The 23601-nt window shown below is 36.8% G+C and overlaps 4 protein-coding genes across 4 annotated transcripts; 2 read left to right on the top strand and 2 right to left on the bottom strand.

Annotated features, from left to right (window-relative positions):
- Nucleotides 1-141: 141 nt before the first annotated feature.
- On the bottom strand, nucleotides 142-5420 carry LOC6559369 (G protein-coupled receptor kinase 1). The gene is made up of 15 exons (XM_001987034.3): nucleotides 5123-5420; nucleotides 3600-3676; nucleotides 3467-3540; nucleotides 3301-3402; nucleotides 3153-3227; nucleotides 3009-3070; nucleotides 2896-2947; nucleotides 2647-2838; nucleotides 2420-2575; nucleotides 2033-2359; nucleotides 1867-1967; nucleotides 1581-1799; nucleotides 1244-1450; nucleotides 935-1097; nucleotides 142-864 (listed from the first exon to the last, which is right to left on the bottom strand). The coding sequence occupies exons 1-15, from the start codon at nucleotides 5233-5235 to the stop codon at nucleotides 682-684; spliced, it is 2103 nt and encodes a 700-aa protein (XP_001987070.2). The 5' UTR covers nucleotides 5236-5420; the 3' UTR covers nucleotides 142-681.
- A 702-nt stretch (nucleotides 5421-6122) lies between these two features.
- On the top strand, nucleotides 6123-7369 carry LOC6559368. The gene has a single exon (XM_001987033.2). It carries the CDS (start codon nucleotides 6220-6222, stop codon nucleotides 7300-7302), a length of 1083 nt encoding a protein of 360 aa, XP_001987069.1. The 5' UTR covers nucleotides 6123-6219; the 3' UTR covers nucleotides 7303-7369.
- Nucleotides 7370-7851: 482 nt separating this feature from the next.
- On the top strand, nucleotides 7852-14498 carry LOC6559367 (integrator complex subunit 1). The gene is given in 4 exon segments (XM_032734412.1): nucleotides 7852-9199; nucleotides 9454-10433; nucleotides 10495-12904; nucleotides 12907-14498. Coding segments are annotated over 4 exon segments (6240 nt in total). The 3' UTR covers nucleotides 14409-14498.
- Nucleotides 14499-15980: 1482 nt separating this feature from the next.
- On the bottom strand, nucleotides 15981-23449 carry LOC6560357 (UDP-N-acetylglucosamine--peptide N-acetylglucosaminyltransferase 110 kDa subunit). Its single transcript, XM_001987031.3, has 9 exons — nucleotides 23061-23449; nucleotides 22150-22360; nucleotides 21571-21754; nucleotides 21436-21504; nucleotides 21152-21348; nucleotides 18844-19039; nucleotides 17051-18779; nucleotides 16494-16674; nucleotides 15981-16425 (listed from the first exon to the last, which is right to left on the bottom strand). Exons 1-9 carry the CDS (start codon nucleotides 23194-23196, stop codon nucleotides 16167-16169), a joined length of 3162 nt encoding a protein of 1053 aa, XP_001987067.1. The 5' UTR covers nucleotides 23197-23449; the 3' UTR covers nucleotides 15981-16166.
- Nucleotides 23450-23601: the final 152 nt, after the last annotated feature.

Below are 23601 nucleotides of genomic sequence, written 5' to 3'. Positions count from 1 at the left end.
CTACTGTAGCCTTAACTAATTTTCCAGGTTTCTTGATAATCAAAATATACTAAAGGCAAATGAATTTCCCGTGAGGAAATCTAAAAGAACATTTAAAAAGAGTGCCGCAGGTAATTTACCGAAAACATTTTTTAGTTCATATTTAATTTCTTTTATATATCGTAGTTTTATTGATTTGATAGTAGAATACACGGCTACATACGATTTTTTTTGTTTGATTTTTTTTTAATTCTATTACAACTAAAAACACCAAATAATGATATACATACAAGTACTAATACGGAAGCGCAATATCGGCAGTCGGTCAGAGTCTCGGTAAAATTGATACTTCCCATTGTGTTTTATAAATGATAGCTTGGAAATATGGAAAATGCATGCGTTACATACTTTGACAGTTTTAATCAGAATATAAGTATTACTACAATGTACATACATTATAATAAAATTAAATAAAAACATAAAAAATCGAAAACAATGAAGTATTTTTGTGGGTGTGTCCAATAAATACGGGATTTTTTTTTACAAATTCGCCAGTATGCATCCGGTTGTTAAGGTGATTTTACAAGATGTATTTTATTAGGATTTATTTCGCATTAATTGAAACTATGTTTGATTTGATGAGTTTCAAAGCAGGAAACCTATTATAAGTTATGTTATAATAAATGTCATTAGATCTAGTATTTAATTAGAGCCATTTGAAGACTTTGTAGAGCAGTTCCCTCCAAGAATGTACATTGATTTGTTTGCATCGCGCTCACTTCCATAAATCTTTCCAGCTTTCTTAGCCATTGATCCTAGCAGGTCCTGTGACATTTTGTAGGCCGATCTCAATGACAACGACCATTCCTTTAAGCCAATTTCATCCTTTAAAATGCAATGCGTATATTTAACATGAATAATAATTATCAATAAAAGTTCTCGATTTTTCATTTACCGAATTTGTTAAAATAATTCTACCATCTCGACTGCCATCATTAACACGGATTTGAATACATTGTTCATTTTTATATTGAATGAAATCTGGTGAAATATCCTCGACTTGGTCCAAAAATATAAGCTCTGGTTTGTTATTGCCACTCTCTGAGTAAAGTTCCAAGCTGTAATAATAAAATATATATATTATTATGGAGGCAAATAACTATTATTCTTATTACTATTACTATTAAGCACCAACAAATTGTTAATTTAGAATTAACCAAATACACGATTTAGCCCAATATATAAAGTAATTTGAATACCATACCGATTTGGATATAATTTGGCATATTTAGTTTGCCATAAAGACGCAAATGATCCTCCCAATTTTTTTATGTACCCATGCAGTATACAATCCGATTCTTTTTCATCTGTATCAAAGTGTTGTTTTTGTTTCGATTTCTTCTTTTGCTCGATTTTATCAGTTTCCACGTTGATTGTTTCGAATACAGTTTCAGACACTTCCTGTTGCCACCTAAATAAACACAGAATACGCTTTAATTAATATTTGAGAATGCAATAAACATTATAAAAATCATTTTCAATAAATTCGCAACATAGTTTTGCTATCATTCTCTAGTCTATCCCGATGCAAATAAATTTACCTTTCGGATATAGTTAATGAAAAATGCTTATAGAGATCCAAATCACTGTCATTTAACTTGATGCCTTTCGTATCCTCTTCGTCAAATGAGCCAATATCAAATGCATCAGCGGCGTTTACTTCGCCTCGCGGTGGAACTAATGGTGGGGTGTATTTTTGAATATAAACTTGATGCCAATCGATGCCGGAGAAGAAATTATGCATTTTAACTTCGTCGGCACTTAAAAATGAAGAAACAAGTTAATTTAACATTGTAAAGACATTTAACTGGGCCTTTTCACACTTACCCATTACCCATACAACCGAGACGCTTTGGCACATCTCTTTGTAAAAGCATATCCAGTAAATTCCTTAATTCAGCGGAAAATGTGTCTGGAAGTTCGACATTCTGTAGAAAATATAAGTAATTAGAATCTGAGTTTAGTTATATCAATGAATATAGTGTTCGAATACCATGGTCAATGTCATTCTGTCGATCTCGTGTTTATCTTTCGTTTTATGCTGTCGAAATGGGGAATGTCCCTTGAGTAGCTTGTAGAGCATGCAGCCAAAACTGAACCAGTCAGCACATGAATCATAGGAGGTTCCTTTCGATAATACTTCGGGTGACATATATCCATGAGTGCCCACTGAGGCATGAGGTTTTTTCCTTGAATAATCACATGCTAGACCCAAGTCCGAAATTCGAATGTGCCCATTTTCGTCCAGCAATATATTCGCAGGCTTTAAGTCGCGATAGACAATGCAGCGCTTATGCATATGCTCCAAACCCAAAATGACCTATGGAATATTGAGATTTATAGTTGTGCAAAGCTTTGACATAATATAATTGTGAATTACCTCGGCTGCATAAAACTTCATTTCATCTTCGCTAAAAACTCCATGCTGTGAGAGATGGTAATGTAAGTCACCACCATTCATTAAATCTAATATAAAACAGAGCTTGTCTGGCGTATGAAACGCATAAGTCATGCAAACGATGAACGGGCAATCAATCTAGGTAAATAATGAAAATATTGTTGCGGTTATAAAGGTATACAGAATTGAAATTAAATTTAGTAACATACTCCAGTGCTAACTGCTTGCAACATGTTGCGCTCATTTAATGCCAGCATTTCGCCTTGCTTCATTTTAATACGTTTTTTGTCTAAACATTTCATTGCGTACATTTTACCCGTATCGGCTTTTCGACAACCGTAGACTTCGCCAAAGCCTCCGCGTCCGATTATTCTATGCACGCTAAAGTCATTCATTGATAACTGAAAAGTGTTTTAGCATCACTATGTGTATCAAGGATCAATTATTTTTGTACATACTTGTATATTAAGCTCGAGGTTTTTCCATTGGCAAAATCTCGTAAACTTGTCACTGCAAAAAAAAAGGTTAAACTTATAATATATATATGCTTATATTTATATCTTTATCTCACCTTTCCAAAAACTTTTTGAATGGCCTCCCTTTAAGTTGACCAAAGATTTCTTCCATATATGGCTGTGAAAAAGTTGAAAATTAATAAATTTGTGGCATTATAGGAGCATTGTTTTAACAAAATTGAATTCTTTTGTTAACTTACCTCAAATAAATTCACAGGAACTTCATTTTTTAATAAATATTTTTGGACACTAGCAACAGCATCTTTGGAGTATTCCTATGAAAAAAAAAACAAAACAAAATAAATATTTCAATATATATAAGTCCAGCTATCAAGCTTAAATACTTACATATGTGTGGGACAGCATTTCTTCCATTATAAAATTATCATAAATTTCCCGAGCTAGTTTTTTTCGCTCCTCGAAACATTCGGTTTTCTCAAAGCTTTTAATCTATAAAATAATATGCAAAAGCTCAAATATACAGATATTTGCATTTCAGTGTCAATAGGAATACCTGCTCATAGAACTTTAACTGTTGTATAGGTTCTTCAGAATCATTCTCACAAAAGTCCTTAAACAAAAGGTAACCTAAACCGAAAATGCTCGTTAGTATCCATTTCATTGTAAGGTAAATAAAACAAAAATACCTATAATTTGATTAAAAATGTTGTGAAAGTTGAGTTCGTTTTCCTTCTCCAGATATTTGTACATAACGCTCCGTACACTGAAAAGATTATTTATACGTTATTAAATATGCCTACAGCATAATTCTTGCAAAGTTGTAATATATATGCAACCAGGGAATAGCACCCCATGAAACAGGATCGCACCTCATAAAATATAACCATACATCCAAATAATAAATAAGAATAACATAAGGTCTTTATTCAACAATTTCATTAAATATTTATTATTATTATATTTATGTTTTCAGAGCTGTGAATCTAATCGTTTTACTACTGATTTTAATGTTGAATTTTAAATTAAATTGCTATTTTCTACCTATTTGAATTAAAATACATTTTTGATTAAAATAAAGAGTAAGCCAATTTTCTATATAATAGTTTTTACAATCGATTGCATCCACATCAAAGCTTCCAGCCGTCTACTGTTGTTTTTGGTTAAAATATATGCATTCTCAACAGATGCGCACACTGATATGCAATTCAACTATTTATCTCATTTTCATTCATGTGTTATAATAGTCTGCCCCTTTAAGAAAATAAAAGTGAAATCGAATTTAAAGATAATAAACATAAAAAAATGTTCTAGCTATCTAAACAAAATTAATACCAAGCCTCCAATTAGTTTAGTTCCACAATAACAGGTAACAAAAACAAAAACAGCTGATTTTTTGCACAGGTTTACAATCTTATTTTAATTATTTAAAACGGGCACGACTCATACAACTGTATTTTTAAACATAGGCTCAACTATTAGGGGGGCGTTAAATGCTTAAAATAGAATACAACCGGCACCCATTTTTGTACTATTTGTTTATTGATTTCCCTTCTTATACAAATTGATTGTTAAATTGCTTGTTTTCTTATATGCCACAAATCTAATAATGTTGAAAGATATGTTTAAATAAAAATCGGAAATTGAGAATCGACATCTGTTGATATCTATGTGAGTTATTCACATCCAATTTCCCAGCCTCATCATACCCATCTTACCCTTTTAACGGGTACAGGGTATATACAAAAATTTGAAGGTACATTAATGCGAATAAATTAATGTAATTATAAGAAGATGCATACATATATTTCTGACTGTACTCAAATGCGACGGGAATTTATTTGTGTATTAATTTCAAAACGAAATTATTATATTGGCTTCACAATGGTTTTAAATATTGATTTGCAGTGAGTAAACACCTGCATACATACAAATGTAAATATATACATACAGACATGTGTATACAAAATATATGAAATGTACATACATATGTTCCCATGTGTGTATGTATGTGTGCATCAATATCAAATGACTATTTGTATACATACAGCTAATTCGGGCAGTACTTTTGCGAAAATATGAAATTTATTACCGAGGATAATACACAAGTATTCATATATACATACACACACAGTCACAAATCAAATGACATACATACATACATACATACAAGGTATGCACCTATTTGAATAAATACATTTTTATGGGGTACCTGGGATCTGGTAGAATTAATTTTTTACTAGCTCTTGCAGCTGGTGTACATTTGGATTTCTCCATAGCCATCAAGTAGCTGACATCAGCTAGCACAGCCTCCAAATCTGCCATTTCGCTCCTGTGGTATGTACAATATGTGTTATGTTTACGTTTTTCTCACGAATTTCTTGATTAATTCTCTTAGGGTGTAAACTTTATGGCACGAACACGATATTTCTATTTGTAACGCACTACGAAATACAACAATTGTTAAAATATTAGTTATTTGCTCATTACGATGAATAGGTGAAGTTTTATTATGTTTTAGTTTCTCAAATTATTAATATATATTGTTTTGAACACGGACTTTGCAAATGCCGTTTACAGTTGCGTATATATTTGAAGTATTTTATCGTATCTGTTACTTACATATGCTACTTTTAAGATCGTGAAAATCACGGATAACAGTTACAAATCACATTATATCGCTAATAAAATCGCTTGCAAAATTATTGTACCCAAATATTAGATTCCATTCAGTAAGAAATATTTTAATTGATGCTCAGTAAATACAACTTATTTATTGAATTCATTAAAAATAGTTTATGTCAAGCTATAAATGAGAACAAAAATTCACATTCAAAAAGTATGACAATCGAATTTAATCAATACGAATAATTACATATAATAATATATATATTCTTTGATTTAAATCTTAAAAGTCGTTCGTTAATTTTACAGAAGCACTTCCTAACCTTTAAAAAATCCATTGAAACATCAAACAATAAAATTGTGAAATATTTGTTGTAAAATATATATCTAAGATATATAGAAATTAATTCGCAAGAATTAGCTGATTTCGCTCTAGTAATCAAAGTTCACGTTTCTCTCTATTATTGTTGTAATTGCATTCCATTTCTATAAAAAGATATTCCATTCCCAGTGTACCGCAATCTACGCTAACCAACATTGTATATCGATTGTAAAGTGTAATAAATTGAAGTAAAATCTCTGCAGCTCTGCCATTGTTTGCTTTTAGTAACATACAGTTGTTAATTTATATCATAAATAAAGTGTTCTACAAATTTTGGAACTCAGTTGGATTAGTAAACAAACATGGATTTCATTGACGATTTCATCGATGAGTACAAGAGCAATCCGTGCTTGTGGAAAGCCGATTCGGTGGATTTTCGAAACAGAATAAAACGACAAGAAGCGTATATAAGATTAATTGCTGTGGCCACCAAACATGGAGAACTGTACAACGTTGAAAGGACCAAGCAAAAGATTAACAATCTGAGATGCGCATTTCGTCATCAGCTACGCAAATATAACGAAGTGAAGAAGAAAGGGGAAAAGTATGAACCATACTGTCCAAAGCGAAGATATTTTGAATCTCTTATGTTTTTAAAGGACGAGGAGAACCCCGAAAAAAAATCAAAAGTTGAAGATAACCAACCCTTACAAAAGACATCAACAACAGACATCACTGTAGCGCAACAGGAAGCTTGTGAGGAATTCTCCGATGCGGAGAGTTTGCCAAAACAAACGAAAAGCGATAACAAATCATCGCCCAGCAATCATCAAAGCGCGAACGATTTTTGTGCCAATCTATTTGAGGAGGTCGAGGTTGATCCCATTATCAGTATTCAAACCGTTAATTCTAACAATCAGGCATCCATTAAGGAAGTTGAGGTAATAATGCCAGCCAAGAACAACATTATCGCCGAAAGGAGAAAATCATTAAACCCTTCTGCCATCACAAATTCGCTGAACGATAAAATCAACTCTACCGTACACATAGTGGAATCAAACCGAAACCAACGCGTTCCCACCTGTCCCAAATACATCAAGAGCAATCGGAAGCGTTCGTCATCAGCATCGTCCCAGGTATCCGATGACAATGAAGCGACGCCGCCAGGAAAATGCAGGGCGGACATTTCGAACATCGATTTTGATCGGCTCTTTTCACTGGCGCTTAAAAATGCGGATGGTCCGTTGGATGATCATTTCACAAATTTTGGAAAAGTAATTGCGCACAAGTTGCGATCGATGGAAAATACACAAGCTATTTATGCTGAGAAAATTATTGCTGATGTTCTTTATCAGGGACAGATGAAAATGTTGTCTGCATTAAGTATAACTCAATTCCTAGGTGTAGATAATACAACTGTTTATGTTGAAAGTCCTCCAAAATAATGTGTTTATTTTAAGCTAATGTTATAATGATAATATGAAATTATATACTTACATTTTGGCTACCAAATTATTGCCTTTGTTATTTTGTTCTTTTGCAAATGCTGTTTATATACTTAGAGCAATCTTTGATCGGAATATTTACTATGGATGAATGGAGATAGGACACTATTACTAGAAAACTGACTTGTAGCTCTCTGCCAAGCTCAGCTAATTATATCTTTTAAGACTTCAAATTCCCAAAGCCTTATTAAAACGTATTTAATCGACAAGCTGAATGGCAATTTGTTCATGGAGCCATTGAGATACATCTCCCATAACCTATTGATTAAAACATTGGTACATTTTTGAATGTTTGTCTTATTGTTTATTGTTTTCAGCAATTCATAGCTATTTTTAGTCGTTAGTCTAGCTTTTTTTTTTGTAATCGATAGCTCGCACGACAAATTGCGACTATCGAATCGCAAAATAAGCAATCAATTATATCGATAGTATAAGCGAGAATTTGTCATCTCTATTTCGGTCGTATTTTAGTAAATAACAGAGACCAAAATGGATCGTAACAAATCAAGCGCCGTCAATAGGGGTCAGAAAAAGGCACTATTAGGTGCCGAATTATTTGCACTTGGTACCAAAACTGGTCGCGATGATCCCAAGAAAATACTACCAATCAAGGGAATAGCAAGCACCAGCTCGAGCTCCGTTGACAGAAAGCGAGATGCTTCTTCGAGCCTCGCCAATCATCCCAGCAAAAGATTTCGTGCTGGCCTCAAAGATGGAGCCACTGAAATGCCCAGCACAAGCGGAACTGTGCAACACGAGATCTGGGAACAATTGGCCGAAGAGTGCGATCTCTCCAATGTCATTGAATGCATTTACTCGGCCATCGAACAGAGCGACAATGAGGCAGTTATGCGAATTATTTGCGGTGTCATTCGGCATGCAACATCCACGTCGGTTGCCTCCCGAGCCAAGGTGGACAGTGTGGCATATTTAACACTGTTGTTCGTGGCAAAAGTCCAGCCAAATTTCTTCAACAATGATGTTGTTGCCTATGCCCTCTTATCATTTTTGCGCAGGGAGACGAATATGAAAATGCGGTATAACATTAATCTGCATATTCTTTTCACAAATCTGCTGGCTCGGGGATTTGCGGATATTGCCCAATGGCCGGAAGTATTGCTCAGAACATATATTGAGGATGCAGTCAATGAACGCTTCTGGGCTGATAATGATTACTGTGCACCGTTCGTTAAGAATATCTGTGCCGCCTTCAAGACGAGAACTCCGCATTTGAGTCTGCTGCGTTGGGATGTGAACACAGCGGTGACTCCTGGACAAACGCATCGGGAGAATTTTACAGTCGATGATGATTCCGGGGACAATTCCACGCAAAGCCTGGATGCAAGTCCCTTCTTGAACTGGGAGCTGGATCAAGCGACGGATGCAATCTGTGCTGTCAAGCGAAGATTTCCCGATAATATGGTTCATAAATTAGTTAGCGAAGCTATTCGCGATCAACTAAATAAACGCCAACAACAGGATAACTATACGAGAAACTTTCTCAAATTCCTGTGTAGCAGCGCAGGAATTGGTGAGGTCCGCTGTTTGAGCATCTCTCGTCTGGAGCTATGGATACATAATGGCAAGCTTGTTAAATTCGCCCAGCAACTGTTGTCGTATATATGTTTTAATATAAAGGGCAAAAACACACAGGACAACGAAGTCCTCCAAGTGTTGGTCAAAATGCGTTTGAAGACCAAACCCCTGATCAATCACTATATGTCGTGTCTCAAGGAAATGATACATCTGCAGCCCGACATATTGGGCACAATTATGAAGCTAGTTGTACAAAATGAGTTGTCGAACACAAGGAATCCAAATAACATGGGAATGCTTGGTAAGGCCCGAACCTTATAATATGTATATACCATTTTATTATACTAATAGCCATGGGAATGAATAGACTTGGTATACTTGCCGGGAAACGTGTTTGAAAGAAAGCCTACGAATATCTCGCATTCATGCAGATTGATTGAGTTGTTGTGGAGTTGTATATATTTTTATTTTTCATTTTTTAAAGGCGTTCGACTACTCTGATGCTTTCTTTGCATTTCTACTTTTCACAAATATTTCTTCACTTTCATTTCACAGCGACTATGTTTCAGACTTCACCGGATCAATCGGCAGTTAATCTAGCTGAAATATATCAGGAGTTTCTGCTACAGCGCGATGATTGTCTGAGGACATTGCGTGTCTTTTTGAGAGAACTGGTGCGAATGTTGCGCTTTGATGTCAATCTCTTAAAGTTTTGTAAGACTTTCTTAAGTGAACGGGAGGAGCTGAATCCACAAATTGAACAATTTGATTTCAAGGAGCGTATTTTCCATTCAATGGTCGACATTGTGTGTCTCTGCATGTTTCTGTCGGCAACGCCACAAGCGCGCGAGGGAAGTTTATCCCTGAAGACCAATCGTGATGTGAAAAACAATCAAGCTCTGATACGGCTCTATAATCAGATGTCACAAATACAATTGGACTCTGTTTCGTGGATGTATGAAACAGTTCCAAATCTATTCAAAATACAAGGCATCGAATATCATCAGGCTTTGCATAAGCTTCTATTGCTCGATAATCCGGAACAGTATTCCCGCTGTGATCAGTGGCCATCGGAGCCGGAAAGGGGAGCTATATTAAGAATAATATCCGAAACTCCCATACACGAAGAGACCCTCTTGAGGATTATACTGATTGGCATCACAAAGGATATTCCGTTCTCAATTGCCAACACATTCGACATCCTATTGCTGGTCATCAAAAGGGTGTCGGGCATGAAAGCAACCGATTATCCGGCAGTTCAAGCGAATAAATTTGATATAATTGACTTTCTGTTTAGCATGTCGGAATATCATCATCCGGAGAATATTCGCCTGCCAGCCGACTATGAACCGCCGAAATTGGCAATAATTGCATTCTATTGGAAGGCATGGCTAATATTACTGATGATATCTGCACATAATCCCTCAACGTTTGGGGCCTTCTGCTGGGATCATTATCCCACAATGAAAATGCTAATGGAAATCTGCATAACAAGTCAATTCAACAACTGCATATCACTCAAAGATGAGCTACAGGTTTGATATGATGAAATGATTTATCTTATCTGACGAGTAATACTCATGCACATATTTTCAGATAATCACCGTTGAGCGCGATCATATTCTGCAATTTGAAACGTATTTGGCTGCACAGACTTCACCGCACGCTGTGATCACTGAGGAGAATGCCATTTTGATTACCCAGCTGATGCTAATGGACCCAATGGGAAACCCAAGAAAAGTACCCAATTTAGTTTTAGAGCAACTCAAGTTCCTCAATCAAACATACAAGTTGGGACATTTGTTTTGTCGCTGTCGCAAACCCGACTTACTCCTGGATATAATCCAAAGGCAGGGCACAACGCAGTCGATGCCTTGGCTATCGGACTTGGTTCAAAATAGCGAGGGCGATTTCAGTCACCTGCCCGTGCAGTGCTTGTGTGAATTTCTGCTATTTAATGCGAACAGCATAAATGAGGAGAATAGTCGCGATGCGGAGCTAGTGAATTTCATTCGAAATCTGATAACGGACGCTAGCTATAATTATAATGTTGTTTGCGAAGTCTTGGACTATATCTTCCGTCGTTTATCGTCCACTGTCAGTCAGTCGAGAGTTGCCGCCTTGTCGGGCCTGAAGATCATTTTCAAAAACGTTGGCAAATACGAACACGAATGGCTACTGAAATCGATTCAACAAATTCCCCATTTCATGGAGGCCAAAATGTATATAATCCCTCAGCTGCGCGCTGCCTGCCAAGTCGAGAATTGTCCGCAACTCATCATGGCCTATATACAATTCATTACTGCGCATACTCTCAACGATCCAGTTAATGAAATGCTGGATCATGTCATCGATATGGCTCAATTGATCGTTGAGCGCAGCACAATGTTTCAGCATATTATCATTTCGCAGGAGGACTACGATCTGAATCCCGACGAGAATCGCATTCAGACATTGAAATGTCTATTTGTGATGTTCAACAATTACATTATCAAGTTGCGCGAATTTCACGAGCCATACGAATGGACGGAATATCCAGATCTATTGATGGTACAATTCGATGATGGAGTCCAACTGCCATTGCATATAAATATAATTCATGCGTTTATCATACTGCTCACATATTCAAACGCAAAGATGTCGGAATCGATACCGATCCTCGATTACTGGTTTCCACCGGGACGACCGGCACCCGTCGCATTTCTGCCCACAATGCCCCAGGAACAGATTCAACTGTTGCCCGACTGGCTGAAACTCAAAATGATTCGTTCCTCGGTGGATCGGCTAATCGAAGCGGCCCTCAATGATTTAACTCCCGATCAAATTGTGCTATTTGTGCAGAATTTTGGGACGCCCGTAAACTCAATGTCCAAATTACTGGCCATGCTGGATACGGCCGTATTGGAACAATTTGATCTAGTTAAAAATGCTATACTCAATAAAGCATATTTGGCACAATTGATTGAGATCCAACAGGCACGAGGAGCTAAAAATGGACACTATACAGTTCAAGCACTGGATCTCCACTCCCATTCACAAACCGTACCCGATCTACCAAAGATTAATACACAAATCCAAGAGAATCTGCATATCGTGCTCTATGATCCCGAGTCCGTGCCCAATGCGACTAATAAAAGTCCTTCGAAGGAAACAATATCCATGCTGCTTAAAACGCCAAATCCAGATGTAAACACCTCCAATGAATATCGCAAATTAATTCACAATCTGTTGGATCTTGTCGTCAAACCAGGCAAAAGAGGCACCGATTTCGTTGCATCCATATGCGAAGTTGTGGCTCATTCCTCGTTCGAGTATGCACATGAGAAAAAATATGGTAATAATGGCATTTGTGTAAATCGGGCCGCAGCAACTTTACTGCGTGCGTTTTTCAGTGTTAAATTGCCGAATGAATCGTACCACAGCATCGAGAAAACGCTGAAAAAAAATGTTCGACTTTCAAAGCAATTGCATTCAGCTTTAAAGAGTGATTTTAAAACCGAACTGTTTCTGGCCAGCTTATTGTTTATGGTGAAGGGCTCCAATCAGCTACACTTTCAGAAACTAAAAGTTCAAAATGCTACGCTTGAAACAAGGAAAGTTGTTCGAGAAATGATCCAAGGTTTCGATAAGGAAGCAACAACAACAACAATCGCAACAACAACGGCAACGCCACTTGAACAAAATAATTATTCAAAAATTTTCCATAATGGTTTATTTATTGATTGGCTTGCGGAGGCCGATCCTGAAATAGTGCACACAAAACTTTTAAAGGAAAGCTTTCTATTTTCGAAATCGTGCAGTGAATTTCGATTTTATCTGTTGTCGCTGATAAATCATCAAACCAATTGGAATACAATCGAGGGAATTGCGGAATGTTTATTCAAGGAATATAAACATGATTACGACTACAGTACGGTGCTCAACTATTTTGAGGCACTAACAACAAATCCAAATCTGTGGAAGGGTCGCGATAAATATATGTCCAAAAATGTGCAACCATATTCGTTTTCAAATGGAGCCCACTGAATGGAGCCATTATGCACTCGTCCTGTCCGAGGAATGGAGAGCTGAAATCTGATAATATGCAGCTATGATTTCAGCTATGCTTCCGCATGAATCTATTGTTCAAACTGACCGAAAAGCGAAAGGGCTTAATGGTCAAAGTTGTGGAGTATGTGGAGAAGAGTACGATTGCCGATAGCTTAAAGGATCAGGTGTTGCAACAGCTGTATATTATGTATCCACGAATTAAATTCCTCAAGTATTGTAAACTAAATGGTCAAACGTGTAAGCTACAAAGTCTTAAAGGCTGCCAGGCTGATAAAATATCGAACAATTTAATCACCTGCCTGGGTAGTCTTGTGGCCAAAAAGGATTTCGAAACACTGTCAGCGGACACGGAACTCCTCTTGCGCAAGCTGGCTGCATCGCATCCCTTGCTCTTCTTGCGCCACTTGGGCGTCTTATCATCTGCGATGCAGGGACGAGCCCAGAACAGTATGAAAGCCTTGCGAGAGGATCATCATTTCCACCGTTTCGTACAAATCCTGAGAACTTTGGAACTATTGCAGCCCACGATCTTTGATGATGCCTATAAGAATGAGATTCAATCGACTCTATCGTGCTACTTCACCTTCTTCAAGCACCACAGTTCGGTTAAGGAGGCCTGTCAGATGCTCGTCAAGTTTGTTCAGGTCCTGCAATCCTATATCAATTGTAATCCCTCGAGCGCATTGTTATTCATCGAGCAATATGTCGGCATATTGACGGAACTGGCTGTTAAATACACCTCAATTGGCAAGCTACAAGCCTTGGTTCAAGCTGTTGCCTTGCTGCAGCACAAATCGAATACTTTGTCGGAGCTCGATGATGAAGAAGTCAAATTGGAATATGAACTCGATGGCCATTCGTCGGATACAAAGCCGGCCACCAATAAAGCTGTCGTTAGCGATATAGAGCCCTTGGATGGGAATCTAAATGTACAAGATGTCGTTGGCCGGGGATCGTTTTCGGTTTTAAATTTGGGTACGGCGGGCAAGGCAAATTTAACAGATGTCTCTCCACATTTTCTAGACTTGATCAAGATCATTAAGCAGTCGAATATTGAGGATGTGATTTTGGGGCCGCTGCAGGAAATGGAATGTTTAACATCCAAGCGATTTGTATTTATCAATGAGTTATTTGAGCGACTCTTGGATTTGATATTCTCGCCCAGCGCACAGATCAGATCCATTGCCTTTATCATATTAATACGACACCTAAAGCACAATCCGGGCAATTCGGATATTAATCAGTGTACTCTAAACGCATATATTCAATGCCTGAGAGATGAGAACTCGTCTGTGGCAGCAACGGCCATTGATAATCTGCTTGAGATGTGCATTTTGTTGCAGGAGCACGCTGTTGAAATCTTATGTGTTGCCTTTTCGCTTGGCATCAGGTCTTGCCTCAATACAAATAATCAAATTCGCAAAGTAATGCAAACATTGGTCGTTCAGCATGGTTATTAACTTTTTGCTTCCAGTTGAAATTGATACATACTATTACTTACTTAAGCATACATATTATTAAACAATTCAACAATAATTATTTAAGAATACGACATAAATCATAGATATATATCTGAGAATTGAAAAAATAAAAATATTTGTAATTTAAATATAAAATGTCCAAATAAAATTTGTAATTATTATTATATCTAATTATCTTATTTTATATTTTTGGGGAACAAGAAATATTTAAACAAAATATGTCTTTAAAATATTGTAAACAACGTTTTTGCTTACACAATTTTTTCTTTGTTGCTAAATAAATATACATTCATACAAATGTGCCGTATTACTTTAAAATTATTGAAACAGCAGACGCTATTGATGTATTTGCTTGAACGCATTGAAGAAGACTTCCTTGACCACATAAAGCATATTCAGTTAGCAAATAAAACGACTCTCACAAAGAAAAAAAAACATAATAATAACATCTCTCTCAATGTAATTAAGAAACTTTATTAAAATTAAAAATAGCATCACTTTTCAAATGTGAATCCACCAAATCCTGTCATAGATTCAGCTGAATTTTGCTCCAGAAATCCCGTATGATTACCTAAACGGATGAACATTTTAAAATCAGTCCGCAGGTTTTCAATTGGGATGAGGTCTGCACTTCAAAATGCTAACCGATTTTATCAAACCATTCCTTTGCATTCTTGTTGGTGTACTTGGGGCCATTGCCTTGCTGGAAGACTCACTTAAGTGGCATCTCATATTCGGAGTATTGTAGCATCCAAAATATTACCATAAACATTTTGGTTTACTTCATACGATAAGATCTGATATCCATCGTTTAAGTGGCATTAAGGTAATTTTTTACCTCATCGGCAGTTTGAAAGGAGTGCCTTTTGCTCTTTAATTGGAACCCCAAACAATCAATCAATTATTATAGAATTTTCCATCTAATATAATTGTTTTTTTTTCTAGAATTTCACTTGCCGCTGCATAAACTATTGCATTGATAATCTCTGTTTTATTTTTAACTTGATCAAAATAATAAAGTCAAGTCCCTTAAGCATATATATATATATATATGTATATATAAGCATTTCAAGACGAGTAAATGAGGAAATGCTTTGTTTTGTTTTGCGAAAGCGATTTGTCAAACTTTTACTGTTTCTATATATTTCAACTTTTCGTAAGCATTTTCACAAGCCAAACTAAAAATAGAATATATAAATGCAAGCAATTGTCTAAGGGAAAGTCAAAAGTATCGATCAACTGTCAATATTAGTTAAAAAAATAAATAAAATAAGTTGTTACTGCCTTGAGCAAGCACGCAAGAGAACTATTAATTTGAAATTGAATATAACAGCTTAGTCCCGTCATATGTGTATTGAAAAATGACAATTTTAACGACATAAAGATCATTATATTTTGTTGTACGTTTCATAAAGTTTACATGCTGTTTTCAATATCAAGCGACTTTATTTTTTGTATTTCTTAAACAAGGTAACGTCTTATTTTAATAGGTCAAATTGGTTATGAAAGCATGTTCAATAATCGATCGAAAATAAGTAAATACATAAATAGTTAAACTTCACTTGTTTCTTATACAGAACTATTTATTTAGGTATTTAAGAAACATGCATATATATTTATATATGTATATGTCAAAGAAAAATCAAACTAAATAAAATACATTATCCCCCGCCTCCTGTTCCTGTTCCTTCTCTCTAGTCGGTGCACTATAGAGCTCTCTTAGTCTTTTTTTTCCAACTATTCTGCCGAAATGTGATCGGGTTCCTCGCTCCGATGGAATCTCTCCCACATCCGCAAGAACAGATTCTCTAAGCCTTTGGCATATTGTGAACAATCAAACAATGGACTATCGACGCGTGCTTTCCACACCTTGGCCCTCAAGGCTTTTAAGTATTCCCGCTCTGTGCCCAGTCGAATAGCAATCTCCTGATATGACTCTCTGCTGTGTGCTATCAACTCCGGACATCCGAGTGTGGCTAATTGTGATGCAGCAACTCTGAAATTGCAATTGAAATTGATTATAATTATTATGCAATTTATTGACAACCTAAATACACAATATACCTGGAAGCTAATGTTTCTCCGGGCAGGGTAACAACTGGAGTTCCCGTCCACAAGACGTCCATTGATGTCGTGTGACCATTACACAGTGGAGTGTCCAGGCAAATATCGGCCAATTGGCCACGGCGCACGTGTTCTTCCTTTGCAGCTACGTTCGAAAATATTATTCTATCCGCCGAAATGCCTACAAAAATTACAAAAGTATTGTATAAGAACGATGAAGTATAATTATTAATTGGCTAATATACAATACATATATAAAAGTTTGCTTTTGAAAATCGGTTCAGTTTTGTTAGTGCTGTGACCTATTGCGGTCTCCAGCAGTTGAGCAGGGAATTATGATCATGCTTTGCAAAGGATATTATAATTTCAGCAACGCATTGAAAAAGTCGTTTCCGACCTCATAAAGTATATCTATATTCTTGATCAGCATATTATCCGATTCGATGTAGGCATGTCTCTCTCTCTCCCAGTCTTGATAAAACTTAAAAATCTATTGGTTTCAAAGGAATAATCGATCGGTGGCTTTCTTGCATTCTGCCTTATTTTTAAATACTCACCCAGATCGCTGACAGATTTTTTGATATTTTGCTCGCCAACCGCTGGAAAACGTAGAAGCCACAAAACGGATTTGGGTACATTTTTTAAAATGATTACCCAGGATTGCAGTGTTTGGGGATCGATTTTATAGAGCTGATTAAAGTTGCAGTAAACGATGGCGTCATCAGGTAACATGTATTGACGACGTGTGGTTATAACAATATTTTGGGGCACCTCTTCGCCCGTTGCTGCCTTATTATTTGTCTGTGTTGTTGCAAGTCCATTTTGGACGACGACACCATTCAGGGATGTCTGCACCTGTCCCGTGGCAATCATGGACGCAATCTGTGTGGTGCTTGGCAACTCGGCCACTTTGTGTGTAATCTCCACCGGCTTATTTGCATTGATGACCTCCTTGATCTCTTTCACATCGGTGCTCTCCACCAGTGGCGATAGGTCTGTGGCATTTATGACCGCAACATTATCCACCACCGAGGATTGCTGTTTGTCGCACAGAATTAGGCGCTCTTTGAGATGCGGAAACATTTGCTTGTGATCACCAATGAAATATGTGTAAGGCATATAAGATAGCTTCTCGCTGTACTGATAGGCCAATTCCATGGGACTCGTGACGGCATCAGTGATAATATAATCCATGAAACTTGCCCCACTCGTACCCGGATAGCCCAGCCACATCACCTGGATCGGAGCCGGTCGTAGGGCAAAGATTTCATTTCTTGCTCCCTTGGTATATCCGTTCATATTAACTAAAATGTGTATGCCATCATTGTAGATCTGATCGGCTGCTTTGCCATTGCATGGGATCAAAGAGAGATCCACAAAATGCTCAGCTTCACGGCTGATCTTCTGACGGAAAGCCGTACCATCATCCGGACTGAGGGCATAACAGAATATCTCGACCTTTAGGCGATCGTGCAAGCCGGGTATCGATTGCATCAGATGTGAGGTAGGATGATTGCCGAAATCGGAGCTCAAGTATCCAATACGTAATCGTCCGTCCTTGGCCAGTTCCCGTTGGAAACTGAACGCCTGCTTGTGCAGGACGTGCACCTTCTCCAAACACAAATTCGCATGCCTCGCGGCTATGGCCCTGCGGTACTCGTGCGTCAATGGATAGAGCATTGAGTGATGTGGATGCACCGATGGCAAACGATTCTTTTCCAGCTGCTCGGCAACGATGCTAACCAATTTCTTCATGCGCACATCGTAATCCGTCCAATCGCAAACGATCTGCAGGCAATGGGCCAAATTGCAATACGCATCGGGAAAGTCTGGTTTCAGCTTGAGGGCTGTACGATAAGATAGAATCGCTTCGGGTATATTCCCCGAGTCCTTATGTATGCTCGCCAAATTGCTATGGGCATCGGCAAATGCTGGATTAATTTGAATCGCCCGAGTATAACATTGTAGGGCGCCACTGACATCCTGCAATTCCTTCAGAGTGTTGCCCATATTCGAATAGGCGTCAGCGAATGTTGGCTGAATCCGGATTGCCTCCTTATAATGCATTAGAGCTTCTTTCAGTTTGCCCTGTTGCTGGAGCACAGAGGCCAAATTTGAATGGGCAGCAGCAAAATCTGGAAAGACTTCGAGGGCTTTCAAATAGAGTCGCGTGGCCTCCTCGATGAATCCCTGTTCTCGTTTTATATTTGCTAAATTGTTGAGAGAGTCGGCATGATTTGAGCACAATCGCAGTGCCGTATTATAGCAATCTTCAGCTTCCTTGACCTGCAAATGCACACAATTGAAGTCAATCACTCTGCCAGACTAAAATATTATCAATAAATATTACCTGTCCCTTTTCCTTGAGGGCATTTGCCAGATTGCAATATGCGTCGGGGAAGTTCGGCTGTAATTCAATTGCCCGCCTGTATGTGTCAATGGCCAAATCAATGAGTCCTTGCTCATAATAAACGCACGCCAGATTTCCATGGACAACAGCATTATTCGGCGATAGATTTAATGCCCGCAAATAGGCAGCTACAGCTCTGTAAAAAGAAACAAAATATACGTAAATATCTACAGATCAGCAATGTGAAACTAAACTAACCATTAATACTCAATATAATAATAATAATATTTAAATATTTATTTAGTCGGTCACTCCTCTTCTGACCCATCATTTTTATTTGAGCATATTTATTGAACAAAAAGATATATTAATAATGTTGATAGGTTATTTTAAATAACCCAAGATTTTCACTGATTTTATGTCACAGCTTATTTGGGCCAGCTCAGAAAATAAGGATTTTAACAAAATTAAACATGTTGCATATTTAAGGATTGGGAACATTAACCACTTTTACCGTCTTAGCAAATGTTGTCATCAAATTTTGTTGATGTTCCCGAAGGGAATTTAACCAATTTTTCGATAAGGACAGCCTTGAGATTATTTTCCAATTATTTAAATTAAATGATATCCATTAATATGTTTTCGGCGAGACATATAGTCCAACTATTCGATTTGTGTTCTTCTGGGTGCAGTTAATATTTACTGACAAGTCAAAATATCATGTTTTCAGTTCCGATCTGGCTACACTATGTGTGATATACAGATAAACAGCTCCAATGAATTGCGTATGCTTGGAATCGTTGTTAATCATTGATCTTAAATCATGAAACAGGATTGTATTTAAAATGTCGACCAGTCAATATTTAGTTGTAATGTTTAATAACATTGTTTTTTATTTACCTTTTCCAGCAAAGTCGCAATATATTCATATAGCGATTTACATAACTATTACTAGATGGTTTCGTGTATTCGGGCGCCTTATCTTGGTCTACTCGAATACGAACAATTGTATAAATAACTATGCATTGACAGTCCATTATTTTAATTACAGTATTACAGTATTAAAAGTGCAAATCCATTTCAAAAATAATTTTGTCAGTAGTGGCAATGAAAGCATCAGCAAAACTCAGTTTAATGGTCTGCCCAATATCGCTGTGGATATATAAATTAATTTGCGGCGACTTTATTTCCGAAAAAACTCATAATAATTAAAAAAACAACATGACTTGAGTGAACTGCCTACACACACCGTATGTGGTGTGCATAATTTTGTTTAAGAGGAAATTTTCAAGAAATTATTTTGATACCCTGTAGCAAACAAGATGAGCAGGTTGGATCTAATATTGAAGTTCAAGGCAACTAAAATAGATGTCAAAATATATATAATTACCTCAATTGATTTGAATTAGAATTAGAAGATTTAGACAATATAGGAAAATATTGACAGATTACTGCGAAAAAAGGAAATGTCTGAATAGAAATATCTATACTATATTCTCACCACATAACACATTGCAACTGGGTAGCTGCCAGTCGAGCACTTGAATTCTTGTGCTTTATTTTGTATACTTTGCCATGAAGTAAAATTGTTTTTCTTTTATTTCGCTTACTCATTGTGTGTGCGGCTGTCTTTAAACAATTGAACAAAGAAGATAAACCGAAGATGTGAGCAAAAAATGTTTAATTACTATCCTAGCTAAAAAAAAAGGAGTACAGTTATCAAATATTCATAGATCTTTTGCTTTACATAACATTAACTAAATCAAATTTTCAAGGTCATTTTCCATGCGCCGAAACGATTTTTCTGGATATTCATATGTATATATATATACATATATGTCTATATCTATGTATATTTTCTGCGGCCACAAGCGAAATTTCAAAATCAAAACAAGAAACTGAATTTTTTGACTTCCATGTGCATAGATATTTTTAGAATATACGAGGGTTGCCCCAAGGCTAGCTGCCTCAAAACAGAAAATCAATTTGTTTAATGACACAGTGCTGCCAAGTTTTGAACAGCCAAAAAAAAAAGCCTGCTGGCGGGTGTACTAAAGAAACAAAAGGAAAAAGATGCATCTACTTTACAACACCTGATGCGATGCCGTTACATATACATACATACATAGATGCATGTCTGTGTAAGAGAAGGAGAGCAAATGAAAGGAGGCTGAACTGCTCCATGTTTTGCATTCTGCCTTAATCTTCATCCTTCATTCTATCAGCAACAACAATATAGCGTCTCACGCAAACATTTGTAAGGGTAAATCACATTTGTTCATACCCTTTTGTCACTTTTGTAACTAACCTGTCAAATATTCTGGCTTCCTTAAGCACATTGCCCAAGTTGATGTACGCGTCCAAGAAATTGGGATCAAGTGTGACGGCCTTTTCAAAGTGATGAATTGCCAGCCAAATCTCTCCTTGTGCATTGAAAACACAGCCCAAATTGCTCCATGCCACTGCAAATCCTGGACAGGTTTCAATCGCCTTCAAATAACAGGCCTACAATTACCATTGAGGAGAAATAACAACAAATATAATATGTTAATCCTTCAGAACATTGTATAAAATATATAAGAGATTCATTACTTTGGCTTCTTCCAAGCGACCTAAAGCCTTCAGCAGGTTACCCAAATCGCTGCGCACACAGTACAAGTCCTAATAATAATAAGAGAATTCAATGATTATTTACAATTTGTGCAGTATTTTAAGGGGTTAATTTACGGGATTATATTGCAATGCGGTTATATAAGCTTGAACGGCAGCCTCCATATCACGTGCAGCTACCAATGCAGCAGCCAAATTTATATATCCATCGATAAAGTCGGGCTTCAAGCGTACAGCTCTGCGATAGTTGTCTAAAGCCTCTTGCAAGAGTCCTCGTTCCTTGTAAACATTTCCCAGGTTGCTGCAATTCGAGATATTATATACACAATTATAGTCTGGTAATTAATAATTAATAATAATCTCACATTCTCTTATTATTAAAAACAAATAAGAACGACTATGTTAGACTGGCCGAAGATGACATACCCTTGTAGACCGAAGGTCAACAGTTTTGAACCTAATAAACTTTATTTGTGTAGTTATATTGTAGAAGCAGGTGTGACTTGTTTGTCAACGCCTATCTCAATTCCACAACTTGCAACTCATCTTTCGACCGATTGTTTCTACATAAAGTGAACGAATCTCTGTTCGACTAGACTACCTATACTTTATCGGAATGCAGACACAAACTTAACGGCAAAATTTTACTACACTCTGCAAGGGTATTAAAAGGAATATATTTGTTTGAAATCTCACCTGTAAGCTTCTGCAAGCACCGGGTTTTGTTTGATGGCCAGTGTTGAGAATTGCGCTGATTTATCCAGCCGCCTGCATTGAAAGTGAATTGAGGACAGCAGCAATAGGACTCCTGTATTGGTGCTATCCTGCCGCCATAATTGCATGCAATGCTTCTCTGCGTTCTCATAGTCTACAGCTTGGTATTCCCGATGCGCCAACTCCAATAATCCTATAGAAATTAAAATACATTTTTAGAAATTACAAAATCACCTTTACTAATAAAAATATACATGTTGACAGCCGAACATGACTCGATATAAAAATAAATATATATACGTTTCTTTGTGCTGAATTTTATCCATTTCTAAAAAATGTGTTTTCTACAAATAATACATAAATATTATTTAAAAATTCGCAACAATAAACAGCAAAATAATCGTTGCCTTATCGCCTTGCAACTTTGGTGCGCAGAACTTATTTTTATCTTATCAAAATGCAACAAACATGAACTTTCTGCTTATTTAACTTCCTCCCACCCAAAATGAATCGCATTCGATTTTTCCACAATGTTTTTTTTTGGCAAAAGCCGCTAAAAACAGAATTTTACCCAAATATTATACGAGTGCAGTTATTTTCCAGTGACCGACTCATACAGTTACTCATTTGTGTGTGTGTATGTTTACACTTACACAAATGCAGTTGGCAATATACATGCATACACACATATACCACTACACACACTCACACACGCATACACGCATGAATATATGTATTGTATGTACATATATTGTATTTTAAAGGAATTTTCCATTATTGTTCTCTTGTATGGCCGATTACGTGCGTGCGATTCACGTGTGCTAATGGTAATATGCATACATATGTAAATATATCGGTGTATATAACACTTTGTAATCATTCATTGCTCTTACCGACAGATGCGAGTGGTGGGTGATCGTTGGGCTTTCCAACTGCATTGTTGTTGTTGGGTAGATGATTTTGTTGCTGCAGTAGGGAATGTGGCGAAGAGTGCTGCTGCGTCTGTTGACCCTGTCCTTGAGTGTGCATTGTTTTTACCGTGGGTTCCTCATATATATGTTGGGTATGTCAAAGATATATTTGATGTGTGAATTGTGTCTAAAATCAATACGCGAACCACAATAAAAAGCACTGCAAATATGAACACTCTCACACCGCTCAATGCATGGAAACCCTTCAGTAAGCTGTAAATATGTTAATCAATCTGTGTTAAATACCAATCAACATCTTAAAAATTATAATTTATTTGCACTACAAACAAGTATTTGAATCACCTTAGATTAATCAAGTGCAGGGTAGTCAATAGAGATGGCCGATATTTAAATGTCACTAGTTTCAGGCTCTACGATTCCACCATCGATAAAAATTTCAATGTGAACGAGTCACGAGTTAATTAAAATATTGTGTATCTATCAATACTTATGGCGAAATAAA

The sequence above is a fragment of the Drosophila grimshawi genome, unplaced genomic scaffold (genome assembly GCF_018153295.1).
Source record: "Drosophila grimshawi isolate 15287-2541.00 unplaced genomic scaffold, ASM1815329v1 contig_1369, whole genome shotgun sequence".
Lineage (NCBI taxonomy): Eukaryota > Metazoa > Arthropoda > Insecta > Diptera > Drosophilidae > Drosophila > Drosophila grimshawi.
This window is presented reverse-complemented; position numbering and strand designations above follow the sequence as displayed.